The sequence below is a fragment of the Kwoniella shivajii genome, chromosome 8 (assembly GCF_035658355.1).
Source record: "Kwoniella shivajii chromosome 8, complete sequence".
In the NCBI taxonomy this organism is placed as follows: Eukaryota; Fungi; Basidiomycota; class Tremellomycetes; order Tremellales; family Cryptococcaceae; genus Kwoniella; species Kwoniella shivajii.
In genome coordinates this window covers 250,072-263,281 of record NC_085915.1, presented here as the reverse complement: position 1 = coordinate 263,281, position 13,210 = coordinate 250,072, and the positions used below count along the sequence as shown (strand labels likewise).

At 42.9% G+C, this 13,210-nt stretch overlaps 3 protein-coding genes across 3 annotated transcripts; all 3 read right to left on the bottom strand.

Annotated features, from left to right (window-relative positions):
• Positions 1 to 107: 107 nt before the first annotated feature.
• IL334_005862 (uncharacterized protein) lies at positions 108 to 1,372 on the bottom strand (the record flags this gene model as incomplete). The annotated part of the gene is made up of 4 exons (XM_062937569.1): positions 108 to 213; positions 302 to 927; positions 1,032 to 1,093; positions 1,171 to 1,372. 4 exons carry the CDS (start codon positions 1,370 to 1,372, stop codon positions 108 to 110), a joined length of 996 nt encoding a protein of 331 aa, XP_062793620.1.
• Positions 1,373 to 1,866: 494 nt separating this feature from the next.
• Positions 1,867 to 3,024, bottom strand: IL334_005861 (uncharacterized protein; the record flags this gene model as incomplete). Its single annotated transcript, XM_062937568.1, has 4 exons — positions 1,867 to 1,951; positions 2,041 to 2,597; positions 2,681 to 2,742; positions 2,817 to 3,024. 4 exons carry the CDS (start codon positions 3,022 to 3,024, stop codon positions 1,867 to 1,869), a joined length of 912 nt encoding a protein of 303 aa, XP_062793619.1.
• A 420-nt stretch (positions 3,025 to 3,444) lies between these two features.
• Positions 3,445 to 12,828, bottom strand: IL334_005860 (uncharacterized protein; the record flags this gene model as incomplete). The annotated part of the gene is made up of 36 exons (XM_062937567.1): positions 3,445 to 3,460; positions 3,561 to 3,738; positions 3,875 to 4,115; positions 4,174 to 4,263; positions 4,369 to 4,635; positions 4,697 to 4,944; positions 5,020 to 5,157; positions 5,220 to 5,325; positions 5,393 to 5,530; positions 5,602 to 5,757; positions 5,822 to 6,022; positions 6,096 to 6,437; positions 6,507 to 6,788; positions 6,850 to 7,045; positions 7,097 to 7,207; positions 7,260 to 7,870; positions 7,923 to 8,066; positions 8,131 to 8,413; positions 8,499 to 8,599; positions 8,670 to 9,305; positions 9,363 to 9,602; positions 9,659 to 10,112; positions 10,172 to 10,409; positions 10,463 to 10,663; positions 10,718 to 10,897; positions 10,958 to 11,151; positions 11,218 to 11,320; positions 11,371 to 11,572; positions 11,627 to 11,821; positions 11,885 to 12,018; positions 12,077 to 12,160; positions 12,223 to 12,285; positions 12,353 to 12,424; positions 12,477 to 12,609; positions 12,678 to 12,723; positions 12,776 to 12,828. 36 exons carry the CDS (start codon positions 12,826 to 12,828, stop codon positions 3,445 to 3,447), a joined length of 7,077 nt encoding a protein of 2,358 aa, XP_062793618.1.
• Between the last annotated feature and the right edge of the window lie 382 nt (positions 12,829 to 13,210).

The following is a 13,210-nucleotide window of genomic DNA, read 5'->3' as shown; positions in this document are numbered from 1 at the left end:
TTATGATAGTAAGAGTATGATGATGATAAGGATATAATTCGTCAACCATAGTAATAACGTCTCAACGTGTATATACAGGGTTTCCCTTTTCATACCTTGTTGAAGAATCACTTAGTAAGGTCTAGTAGAAGATCCTGTGAGGCATTGCAAGACAAATAAGCAGCTACGTTGTCAGCAGGACCTTTAGCACCATCTCCAATACCGTTCATCGAGCTATGTACAGTATGATACCACACAAGTGATTTCACATCAGCCGGACTACCCATGTAGTGAGTCAAAGAAATGACGTTGGACGACTCACAGAGATGTACCATCTCTCTTCCTAACCGTACAAGTGCTCTTCCAAACCTTTCCATGTGTACCTTTACGTTGAAATGGTAAAGTCCACTCGGGCCAAATGTATTCATGCGAATATCTTGGTTGAGCCAATCGCCACTTTTGTGTTAACGTGTTGAGTTCAGATTTCGCTCCTTCTGAAAGTACCAATATATCTTCTTGGAATCTGTCACCGAACAAAAGCTCCGATAAAGGAGAAGATAAAGAATCCAACAGTGGTTGAATGAGAGGTTGATACAGTTCCTGTAAGAATAAAGATAACCTATCAAAAGCTTGACCGTGAGATGAGATGTCGACTTTGGGTTCAATCACGCTTTCTTCAATATTTTGCTTGTTGCTGTTGTCCTGGCTCATGTTCTTATCGGTAGAGGCTTCTTCGTGAGAGGCTGAAGGAGGAGACACGTTCGGTTTGGCTTTGACGTAAGAATAGAACAATCCAGCAAGATAAGCTTCATATACTTCTCCGGCCTCAATGTCCGATGCTCTGAAAGTCCCTCCTACACTTCGAGCAGTGAGAACTTTTGCAGGAAGATCATAGTGTCTTGAGATATGAGCGTTGATCTCGCCATTGACCAATTTTGATCGAAGATCCTACAAAAACAGATGTTCAATGCGATTATAAATCAATTGTGCAACGATTCAACGAAAAGGTGTCAGCTGACGTGAGATACAATACAGCACGACCGATTACTCACCGTAGCTGTTTTAGGTCGTGATTTAGGATTCATAGCATGCAACAAACAGGTAATGAAGGTGTCTAAAAATCTCTCGTCAGCTTACATTATGTGAATGTACAAATTTTCAGCCATTGCTTCAAAGTATAAGATAACCCACTGAGTAAAGAATCACCTAAATGAGCTAACTTTTCGTAACTCTCATAACCACCTAATAATAGATCGGTAGGTAACGAATTGACGAGAGAACGATGGGTAAACACTGCTCGTTCAAGCTTAGTATCTGTGATTGGAGGCAAAGGTGGATAAGTGAATTTGTCAAGTAGAACTAATGCTGATTCCGAGATATCGTCGTCGATCATATTGAATACTATGCGTGATTATTTTACTATTCAATATGGCAACGAGATATGATAGTGAAGAGAAGAGAAAATGAAACTCTTCTGTAATCATGATTTGCATATATCTTTGCTTTTGTAGATCAAGCAGTCGTGCGATAAGAACTCAACGCTCCACTACCTTCTGACGGTTGTGCATGGGGAGCAGGAAGCCATCAGTAGTGTCGGGCGCGATGATATGACTCATACGCCTTACACCTGAATCAAGGATCATCCTTTGACTTTGTTGCCAAGGAGTACTTGACGACCATCTTCATGAGCTATCGACAGGTTATGAGCTCTGATATATCGTGTGCGTCACTTGTGATCCAAGACGAAGAATCAATCACAATGCATGAACGTGTATACGTGTATATGTATTGGTGAAGCCGGCATCAACGTGTATATACAATAAGGTAATTTCACGTATCTCCAAAAGGCTTTTTAGAGCCACAAGAGAATCAAGTAATCCAGGTATATCAAATACCCTTAAGTTCTTTCAAGACAAGGAAAGCAGCCACGTTCTCGGCTGGCTTTACTCCATCCGCTATACCTTCTTTAGTTCTATCACAGAGATGGTGGGCACCCAAGTCATCAGCAGTTGAGAGATCTATCATGAAGTGATATCACGATGCGATACAGAGTCAACTCACATTTTCGTACCATTTCCCTTGTAGACTGTACAAACACTTTTCCATACTTTTCCATGATCTCCTCTACGATCATTTTCGAGTATCCAATCAGGCCACAAATACTCGGCAGGAGAATAATGAGGAGTACCTAACCTGAGTTTCTGAGTGTATTGATTAAGTTCAGCTTTGGCTCCCAATGACAATTCAGTCACCGTGTCCATATATTCGGAATAAGAATCGTATGAACCCTGGATGAGAGGTGTATATATCTTGACAAGGAATGAAGAAAGTCTATCGAATGCTTGACCGTATGACACCCTATCCCTACCCGTGGAGGACAAGTTATTCTTTTTGCTGTGATCCGAGCCGATCTTGGACTTGATGTTGGTTTGATCGTTAACATTCATGTATGAATAAAACAATCCTGCAATATAAGCTTCGTAAACCTCGCCATGTAACTGATCTGATAAGAGGAAAGTAGATTTGTCGCTACCGCCACACTGGACTCGTCCGGGTAATCCGTAGTGTTTAGCAATTCGAGTATTGATTTCTCTCGTGGTGAGTTTAGATCGAAGGTTCTAAAGTGAAAGCAAGGGCGTTGAAAGCGTTAATGAGGGATCCAGGAGGAATGTATTCAGACTCAGTGTGATGAACTACTTACGGTGGCAACATTGGATCGTGATTCGGGTTTGATGGAATGTAACAAGCAAGTGATGAATGTGTCTATTTAGAATTATTAGTTCGCAATCACAGTCAACCTTATGAGAATATAGAGAGTCAAGTGACAAATAACTTACTAAGTAGAGAATCACCGATATGAGCTAACTTGTCATAACTTTGAAACTTTTGAGCTAACTCAATAGGTAAATTACTTGCTACTGATTTATGTGTGAACACTTGTTTCTCCAAGTCACCATCAAGGATAGGTGGTAATGGTGGATAAGTGAAGTTATCAAGTAAAACTAGAGCCGAAGTTGGGATATGGTTTTTCTCTGTCTCAGCCATCTTGAATAGTGACTTTCTAGCAGTTAATGAAAAGCTGAAGAATTGTTCGAGAATGTGGTATTCTTTCATGAACTTCAGACGCATATATAGCATGCTGTAGTAGATGAATGCATGTTTTCTACACATAAGAAAGAACAATAAAACCATCCTTCTGTACCAGAACACGACTTTTCCGTTCTATGTCACGCTGGCCTCGCCGTAGTGCCGAGGAGAAAGGCATCATGCCATGTCCTTCGGTTTGATTCACACAAGAACAAAAGAAATGAAGGTATCAAACACCCGAAAGAAGCCGTGGATGCTCGTGTTTCAAAAACCAAATTACATGCATACAGATGTACAATTTACCTATACTTTCAGAATCAAAATTTTATATGCCCAAACGAGACTGTCCTACAGTATTGCGAGTTTGCTTTAAATCGATTACCAGAACGAGCACCTACAACCGCATATAGTTGAATTAGCACAAATTCCCTTTCGACAGATTTGTACACGTTGACGAAACGTCGTATTTGAGGAGTAGAGAAAGAGATCCTCACCATCCCAAGAAAGCCACACATAAGTTCTCGACTTTGGTAGCTTCTTCAACCAATTTCTCAACTTGTTCTTTGACGTCCAATACTATATCGGGTTTGAAATCTCTGCCTGCTAATTTACGTCGAACTCTTTCTATGACTTGTAATGCTTTATCGTTCTTGACTTCTGCTCTTTCTGCTTCTGCATGGATGTGATGCTGCGTCAGCTCACATTCCTTGCACTGTATGTATGCGACAAGACTACAATCGAAGGGGAGGAGAGGAATTACGATGTACTTTTGTCACGATCAAGGGGGAAAAGAAAGATTCAAACTCACCATTCAAAATCTCCGTTTCATTCACTTTACTCTTTCTTTGTTTAGCATACGCTGCTGGGTCATCCAAGTCTTCTCCTTCAGGTACACCACCTGGCCTTTTATCCGTAGCATTCAGTCTCCATGCAATCAGTGGATCATACACGAAAGCTTCTAGCACAGCCATCAATGATTCTCTGTTTTCCCTCAAGACTTCCATTGATACTTCGCACGATCGAGAGAACGTTCCTGTTATCCCGCATACCTGTGCAAGTCTCCGTTAGCACACAATATGAATCCTACTCAGCGGTAATATAGCTCACCTCCATGGCATGAATGAGCATCCTGGTAAGTCGGAACGGTACCTTTTCAGGGTACTTATCACGCTGTTGAGCAACCTCGAAACAGTCACCCTATAGGTGTCGAGCGTGTTAGCCCTAGCTCTTGCTCGATATGGCAATCCAAAATGGAAGGAAAGAGGTTGAAGATCAACGTTAAATGGACATGTAAGCACTCACGAAATCGATGTGTACAATCTTTCCAGTGTTCTGATCTAACAATAGATTTGAAGGATGCCTATCACCTAACCCTAGGATATATCCAACCATGCTGTTCAATCCTAAACTTCTGGTATAAGTTGTTCTTCTTTCCAACCAAACGTCTGAGTTTCTAGATTTCAACCATAATATCCTGTACAGATCCTGTCCTGTTGTATTATCTAAAGCGTATTGGAATATTTCTACCTTATTTAGTAGAGGTAAAGAATCATAACTTTCATCTGACATCTACGTCCATTGCAGAACATTCAGCGCGTGCCTCAAGTCAAAAGTTCACAAAAGGACTGACCTGCTGCATGAGTTTATGCTCGATGTCAACCAATATCTTCCTTTGATCTCTGTATTGCTTGATCAACACGTGGATGGTATCACTGTGAGGGACCCAACCTAACAGACCCGCAGAAGGTGAAAGGGGAGTAACTGAGAATCCTTGTATGCTGAGATGTCGTCGCGCACTTTCTTGATCGGCGTTGAGCAGAGTATTGACCAGGCCAAAGAGTTGCATAACTCTTTCATCTTGTCTCAGGTCCTCATGTCCTGAAAAGCCACCCCCAGCTTAGCTTTCACGAAAACAGAGAACAAACACCGATCGTGTGTGAGGTAAAAACCCACCTTTCAATAAATAAGTGTATTCCTTGCCATCCCGTCCACGCAGACTGAACTGTCTTGGTTTCTGCTTGGACGAGATGACCTTGAGAGTCGGTATGGCACTCTTGATTCCGATAACGGGTTTACCACTTTGGTAAGTACCTGAAATATCCAATGTCAGCTCGGCTATTTATGTGCGAGCGGAATCAGCAGGATTGACTGACCTGGAACGGCAATGTCAAGATCTCTGACAGCCATAAGTTTAGGGGAGACATATTGTAACTCGATAACATTCAGTAACTTGAGCTGTTTACCAAGTCGTTGGAAGATCTATGATTGCCAAGAAACAATCAGCATCAATGGACAAAGATCGCTGACGAAAGAGCCAACTACACACAGAATAGTAAACGTCCCAGGCTTGTTGGATTTCGGTCAAATCACCGTGAACTTTGTATCTTCGGAGGTGATCTCGCGCTATACGCAGATCGTGTGCGAAAGATTGCACAAAAGATGTTTCTCGTAATGTTTCAGGTCCCTATCGTTGCTTCGTATCAGCTCAGAGATCTCTATTTTCACAAGTAAGCCCTGTTTGAAGCTGGCACTCACTCTTTCCACCATCTCGTGTAATGGTTCCAAGACTGCAAACATCCCAGGGATATCATTGTCCGCGAAGTAGTGTTTCGAGGCTTCTTCCAGACCATCATACCACATTTCATGCCATAAGATAGCTGCTCGGATAAGCTCATTACTGACTAACTCAGCCTAAAATCACAAATGTATCAGCTTTACGCACTGAGGATGCAATCAGAGTCGAAGCTGTACATACCTGATCAACGATATTCGCTGAATGCTCTCTCATCTTAGCTGTTATACCCTGCGCCACTGCTCTTCTCGAAGGAACATTTGATTTACTTGCAACCGTCAAAGGGTAGATTAAGGCTTGAGGATGGGCTTTACCGATATCATGCAAGAGACGAACGATTAGTTGTTGAATTGCTTGTCTAGGTGTATGAATACGAGCGATGATCTGAAAAACGAGAAGGAAGAATTAGCCGGGATCTTCCTATACTGTTGGAACGTGGAAGACAGGCTTTACTTACTTGAGGTATAACTTCCAACCACACATCTATATTGACTGTATGAATGCCTAGATTGATAGCTGTGCTGACCCCATGTTGATATCCATATGTGAACCAAAGTGTCAATAAACGCAATGTGTCTTGCAATGAATTTCCGGGAGATAAAGCTATCGATCTTAAAAAGCCTTCGACGGCCGGGATGATATAAGAAGTGAAATGAGCAGATGATAATCCAGCTTGAGAAACTTCCAGTTGCGTTATAACTTCGAAATTAGCCAATGCCCATGTATGCCATGCTTGATACCATTCTGGATCTAATTCTGTTGCTAATGAATAGTCATGCAAGATTCCTGAGGGATCAGACTGTGAAGGTCAAGACGTGATCAGCTGCTTTTTCACCTATTACTAACGTGCTGGTGCCATCTAACTCACAGTAGCTTGAGATTCTCTCAGAGCAGCCTGCCATTGACCTAATTCAACATGACATCTAGCTAATAACTTGGTATATTCACCATAAAGCTTGGCGTCGGGTAACATCAGTTTATTGTACTGGTCTCGTGCGCCTAGTCCAACATCGGCAGAAAGTTGGTCGGTAAAATCACGCAGGTGTTGAAGGGTCTCCAGCCGCTCCTCTTTGTTACCTGATTGAAGATTTTTAGCCCATGCCATACGGAGGTATGCGAAGATAATTGGTGGGGGGGCTCGAGCTCGACTCTGCAACATAAGTCAGATGAGTTATGTAAATCTTTTTGTCCGACGCAGCAACAAGACTCACTTCTGGATCCATACTTGGGTATGGGAATCCTACTAAAGATGTCAAAGTCTTCTCTGCGAGGTTAAGTCGATCTGAAGTTCGACACAAATCGGCAAAATGAATCCAGGTGTCCATATCCTCGTTTGGAGTAAGAACAAGTGATCGGACTTGAAGGATACGTTGCCATACTTCCACATCACGTTGTGTGCCTTCGAGCCTGATGCGACGTGTGAGCAGGTTGCGAGAATCAGCTATAATCATAGCTCACCTGGTTTGCCAAGTCTTCCGTTGAGTAGCCTGTCGCTCTGGTTCATCTGCATGATCTTTGTATGAAATGATTTCCTCAAGTTCAGAAAGCATTTGTACACGAACAACGACGCTATCGAGTATAACATTAGCTTGTACTTGCGACATTCAAAGACATCACTCACTCATATGCTCTACCGTAGCTTTCACCTGTCAGACTAGTCAATTCACCATCTAATCTTTCTCTCGCTTTTGTGATATGTCTAATCGCAGAGCTAAATTGATTTCTATGAACAGCTAAGATAGCTTTGAAAAAGTTCCTATCTGCAGAGTCGTTCTTCATCGCTGCTATGTAGTCATCCATTAAATCCCATTGTCGAAGTGACCAACTTGCTGCCGCCGCTAAGGGAGCCATCAATTTCTTTTCATCTTGAGTCGAATTTGCCCATCTGATTTGGACAAAGTCGGATAGTTCTTCCCATTCTCCTAAAGCATGTAAACATTGTAATTTACCCAATGCCACTGCGGATTCATCATAAGTGGAATCCGGATCTTCGGACCTTTCATTCCAAACTTGTAAAGCTTCTTCCCATCGGCCTAATTTCTCATACCACATGACATCATGAGTCATTTCCATGTGACCTTGGGCCCATTCGAGCGTTCCCCATGCTGCATCAGATTGTTGTAGCTTCTGGTTGATACCGATGAGATCTTCGACGACAGCTGTCGAAGGATCCAGGAAAAATTCTTGTTCTTTGTAGTGAAGCGCAATCGCGTAGGCGTGGAATGCGGCAGCCTAATGAGATATGAGCGTTTGCTAGGGAGTATAAAAGCGGATCCAGACTTACATAGTCTCCCAGTACTCTACTTTCTATCGACACTTCTTTCTCATCGTGCTCCAAGAATTGGGTGGCACCGAGAATGATACTGACCACGTCTGGTGGAACACTGGGATTCGTGATTGCTAGCTCAAGATTATGCCAGAGATCCTCCTGCAAGACGTTAATGTATCAACATGAGCAGCTGGTCAATTGCAAAACCAATCGATTTACTCACCTGATAACTCTCGAATAACTCCTGCCAACAACTATAAAACGCCACATTGAATAGTTCTTTGCTGAAAGTCAAACTACTCAAAGCTAATGTTCTAGCAGCTCTTATAGCTTGACTTGGGGATTCTCTCATCATCTCATGACCTAGTCCTGTGATCCAAGTCAACCATTCTATTTTGTTCGTGATATGCGAACAATCCCATGCTAGTTTTAATGCTTGTTGATTGACTTTCAACTGCATTTGTTCAGCCGGTGCTAAAGCTTCGCTTGATATATCATTGGCGAATCTGCAATGCGGAAACTGGTTAGTCTGCGGTATTTCGTTGCAATCTGGCTCAATCAAGAGTCGTTATTCCGACACAAATTACTGACCTTTCAACAGGGCCTAAATCAGGAGGTAACCTTTCTCGATTCAACAGTTTAGTGATCAACTGCTCGTATCCAGAATGGACAATTTTGTTTTCTACCAATGCCTGATACATTACCAGTATCAGCTACCTTTTTCTTCCGCTTTTCTTCCAAGATCAAAAGGAAGGGGCTTACCTTATTTACCATAGGAATGAAGATAGCGTAATCTGGACCGAATTGTAAAACCAAAACACATAAAGTATCCATCGCGGTACTTCTCAACTCTTCGGAACTATTACCTAGTGTTCTAACTAAAGGATGTATGATTTGACTCGCATGATCTGAGAAATTGACTTTCCGACACAATTGTCCTGTTGTTCTGAGAGCTGCTTTTCGGAGTGAGTCAGGTGCTAAGGGGTTTTCGAACGATCTTACAATGACTGGTAAGACTAAATGCAGATAATCTTCTATACTGGATCCAAATACGTAGAAGGCTCGAAGAATATGTAAGAGTGTATTCAATCGTAATTCAGGTAAATGCTTTGCCGTTAATTCACCGTCGAAAGATCGCAGGATTTGCTGCAAGAGTTTAGGTAGGTAGGCTTTGAATTCTCCTTCTACTGCTCGAGCGATTGATTCCACTAAAGAGATGATGGTGATTTGTAGGGTCGAATTTGGATTCCAGAATTCATGGATCAAGTCAAACACGTCATTCAGGTAATTTCGTATATGTTGCTTGACAATAGTGATGAATTGAGCGAGTTGTTTGAGATACAATTCAGTCCGGGAAGAATGAGCTATGCGGATAACATTGAGGAAAGCAGGGACGATCTGGAAATCGAGCATTGTCAGCTAGATCGCGGAAGTGTGACGAATGAACCAGCTCACCTGAGGCAAGAAGTTTACACATCTCAATCTTTGAGTCCTGAAGATCATCATGATGGCATCGACAGCTTCATAGTGGTCTTTGTAAGTTGGATCGTGCAGTACATTCACCAAAGAATGGATAACAACGGTTTGGAAAAACTCTTCATTCACTGATCCGTTATGTTGGTTAAGGAGGACTATGTCGTTCATTCTCGAAGACGCATTCTCGGTATTTGGGTCGTCCGCACCCCCATGCAGTAACTGAGGTAAAACATATCAGCTTGCTCTGTAACTTAAAGCATTATTTTTGAGCTTACTTTATGTTTGAATGGGTCCAGAGCACCTAACATACCCATAGTTCTAATTGTCTCTAATCTGATCGCTTGACTAGTCTCTGTTCTTAAGAATCTGAACAGTATACCTAGTAGTTGAGGATGATCAACGTATGGCTTGATGACTTCTCCAGTATTGGACACGACTTGACCAAGAGTTTTTAAGGCTGCGTCTCGTTTCAACGTGGAAGACTGATCATTTAGCATGTCAATCACCAGAGTCAATATCGTCTGAACATTCGGTACGAGCTCTTCTCCTGCTACTCTAGCAAGTTCGCCAATGCACATCACACAGTGCGCTTGTACGGCGATTGATGTTTCAGATGAGCTTGCTGTACGTAGTAGAACTGAGAGGATTGTCGGTGCGTATGATTTGACAAGACCCGCTGCAGCTCCAATCAGGAGTTCGAGTAATTTTGCAGATTCTTCTTTTTGTTTTCTACGGATATGAGGAATCAGCTTAACTCCTCTCAGGACAGGAAAGGACGTAGGACTTACGCATTGGTTGAATACTCCAGCTCAGTGACTAGATTGATCAGACTCTTTCGTAAAGGAGGCATAACATAAGCTGGATTGTGTTGAGCCAGTCTACCAATGATGCCAATTGCTAATTCTCGATTATGGAAGACTTCGTCGTTGAGCGCAATAAACAGGCATCTAATGTCCTCAGCTTGAGCAAGATGTCGGTCAAATTTCTCATCCAGGTTTTCCAGTACAGTCCTTCGTATTAATGGATCTAAAACAATGTCAGTGCATGTTTAGATATGCTAACGGTAAACGGTAACATACTGGGATCGGTGATGCCGACAGTCAAAAGCTTTTCTAGCACGTCGCTGACTATCTCTATCGAATGACTACTGGCTTGATGACAGATAGGATCATTGATAAACAACTGAGTTGAAGCCAGTACAGCTTCCTTCCGGACTTCAGCGCTGTCGTGCTCGAGATACGGCAAAGCGGCATCTCGAACAAATTCGTTGAGCGTATGGCCTGAAAGTCTTGTCAGTCTCTGAGTGTTTCGTCCACGTCTCGAGGTTAGCTCACCGCTAAAGTCAAATGTTCCCAATACCTTCAGAGCTAAAGTCAAAGTCTCCGGTGATTGCCCTCCTGCCGAATTTTGAAGTAAGTTTAAATCCCTTTGGACACCAGCTCTTGGGGCTGGTGCGCCTAGAGGTCGATATGCATGGCCAGTCAAGATCATTGATAGAGTATCGAGTAGCCGTTCTATCTCACATCACAGCGTCAGCTTGTCTCCAGAGTCAGCAATGACGACGTGTGACTGACCTTGAATTGTCCGCAATAATGGCGGTATATGACTAGCAATCACCTCCAAAGCGTGGAATAGAGCTTCGCTTAATCCCCAAGGAAACATTAGATCTAGGACATCGTGCATTTGTCGGGTGAGCATTGGTCCGACCGAAGTGGTCAGCATAGCAAGGCATTGGAAGATTGGTGCTTCGAACGGAGCGTTTTTCTTCCTGTTGTTATTTAGTGCAAAAACTGTCAGCTCGTAAATGATGGGACCAGGGCCGATCTTAACTTACCCTCTCATACGTAGATGCTCCCTGATGATCTTCGTTATGTCATCGATGAAAGGTCTCATTTTTGACCCCAGTTGAACAGCCATGTGTCCCAGTGCAACATATGCTACTCAGTCAAGTCAGCTAAATTTCAGCGTTGCATGTTGCTTAGCTTACCAATATCTCTATCCGTTGGTTTCCCTAGAGCCTGTAAAAGATATGCCATACTCCTATGCAAGTAGAGGGCTTCAAACTCGTCGCTATCATACGTCGCCATTGACGGTATAAGTGCGATGACCGCTTTTCGGATGACCACTTCTTTACTGTCTCTGTACTTCAGGGTAAGCTCGCATATCGATCGATAATATTCCGCCATTGACTATTTGACCACGTCAGCTAGAGAGACCGATACAGTTCATCCTGGCATACTGACCAACTGTTGATTTTGTAGCATCGCACCAAAAGACAACAATGATCCTAAAACTGCATCCGAAGAATTTGCTTTCACCAGACCCGATCTAGCTTCTTCGAAAATCTTCTTATATGTTTCCGTAGGCGATTTCTCTCGAGCTTTGATGATATCCAGACATGCTGAAAGAAGTTTAGATGCTCTTTCTCGTACCATAGTCTAGACGACATTCGTCAGCTTCAGTTTGCTTATCAGAGTGGACTCTTTTGGAAAGCTGCTTACCCTTGAATCTCTCAGGGGTATCCAGATCTTCTCTAATACTTTCGGTACCCATTGCTGGAATACTGCAGGAGCATTGACTGCAAAGGCATGAAGCAACAACACACCACTGAATCTTCCAACTTCCTGTCTTGAGTCTACGTACATCATATGAATGAGCTCAGGCTCTTCCAGTATGTCTTTCGTGAAGCTCACCTTCTAGCATAGTTAATGCTTGTCCCACTTCTTTCAACAGAAACGCTTCATTATGCAATGCAGGAGCGGAACGGACCATATCACCTTTTTCCTGTAATCAGCTTACTGAACTGCTGGGTCTCGTGGCGCGGGATAGCTGAACATACCTATTACATGGGCGGCGGCCATCATCACCGTTGAGTCGGAACATGTTGTAAGTGGTCTCAAGTCTGTTGAGCAGACCATATTAGCTAGCTAATTTTACTCTTTTGCTGTTTCACTAAATGTTTTACTCACATTCGTATAATCTGAGCACCTTCTGCTGTGCTCTATCCGGTGTGTCATCATTCGTTAGATCCAGCAAATGATCTGCCCGCATACGTCAGTAATGGTCACGCTTGTGTGCGATATCCAAACTGACCTATAGCTACTATGGCACCCAATCTCTCAAATTGATTATTACTTCTTGTGAAATCAAACGTTTTATGGAATACTTCTGCCCATACTCCTTTCATGCCATCATGTCCTGGGTATTCCTGCGTATATGATGTTACCTGATTCAACACTCGAAAGCTCAGCTACACAGATCTTGACAATCGAAATCATGACTGCAAAAGCTCACATGATCACGAAGTTCTTGTCCAGCTTGAATACGGACATCTTCGCTCCTACGTAAGTTGTCAGCTAAGTCCACGGAAAGCACCGGATTTGCTAGCTCACCTGCTGGCGAGACGCTGGAAGATGTTGTCCAAAGCGTCGGATTGGGAGGACATGTTTTTTTAGGCTGTCATGTGGGAGAAGGGGGCAGGTCTTGAGACCGTTTGGTCCAGAAATCTTCTAAGCTGGAGTGGTCTATCTTTTTCAGCTTCTTCCGTGAGAGCTAATCGTATCCTCGGTCTTCCACAGACGATAGCAGCTGATCTATACGGGCGAGTCAGTAAGGGAGGATGATGATGATAAAGGTGATATCGTTGAAGAATGATCCCAGATGCAATGTAACCGAAGTGGGCGGGTGAGATGATATGGGATATGTGATGGTTTACCACGTGGTAACTCTACAAAGTGAGGTGCATTATTATGTTTTCCCCACACACTAATGATACACACTCGCTGTTGTTCAACAAACTTCACTTCATCAATCAACTTTTTCAAATT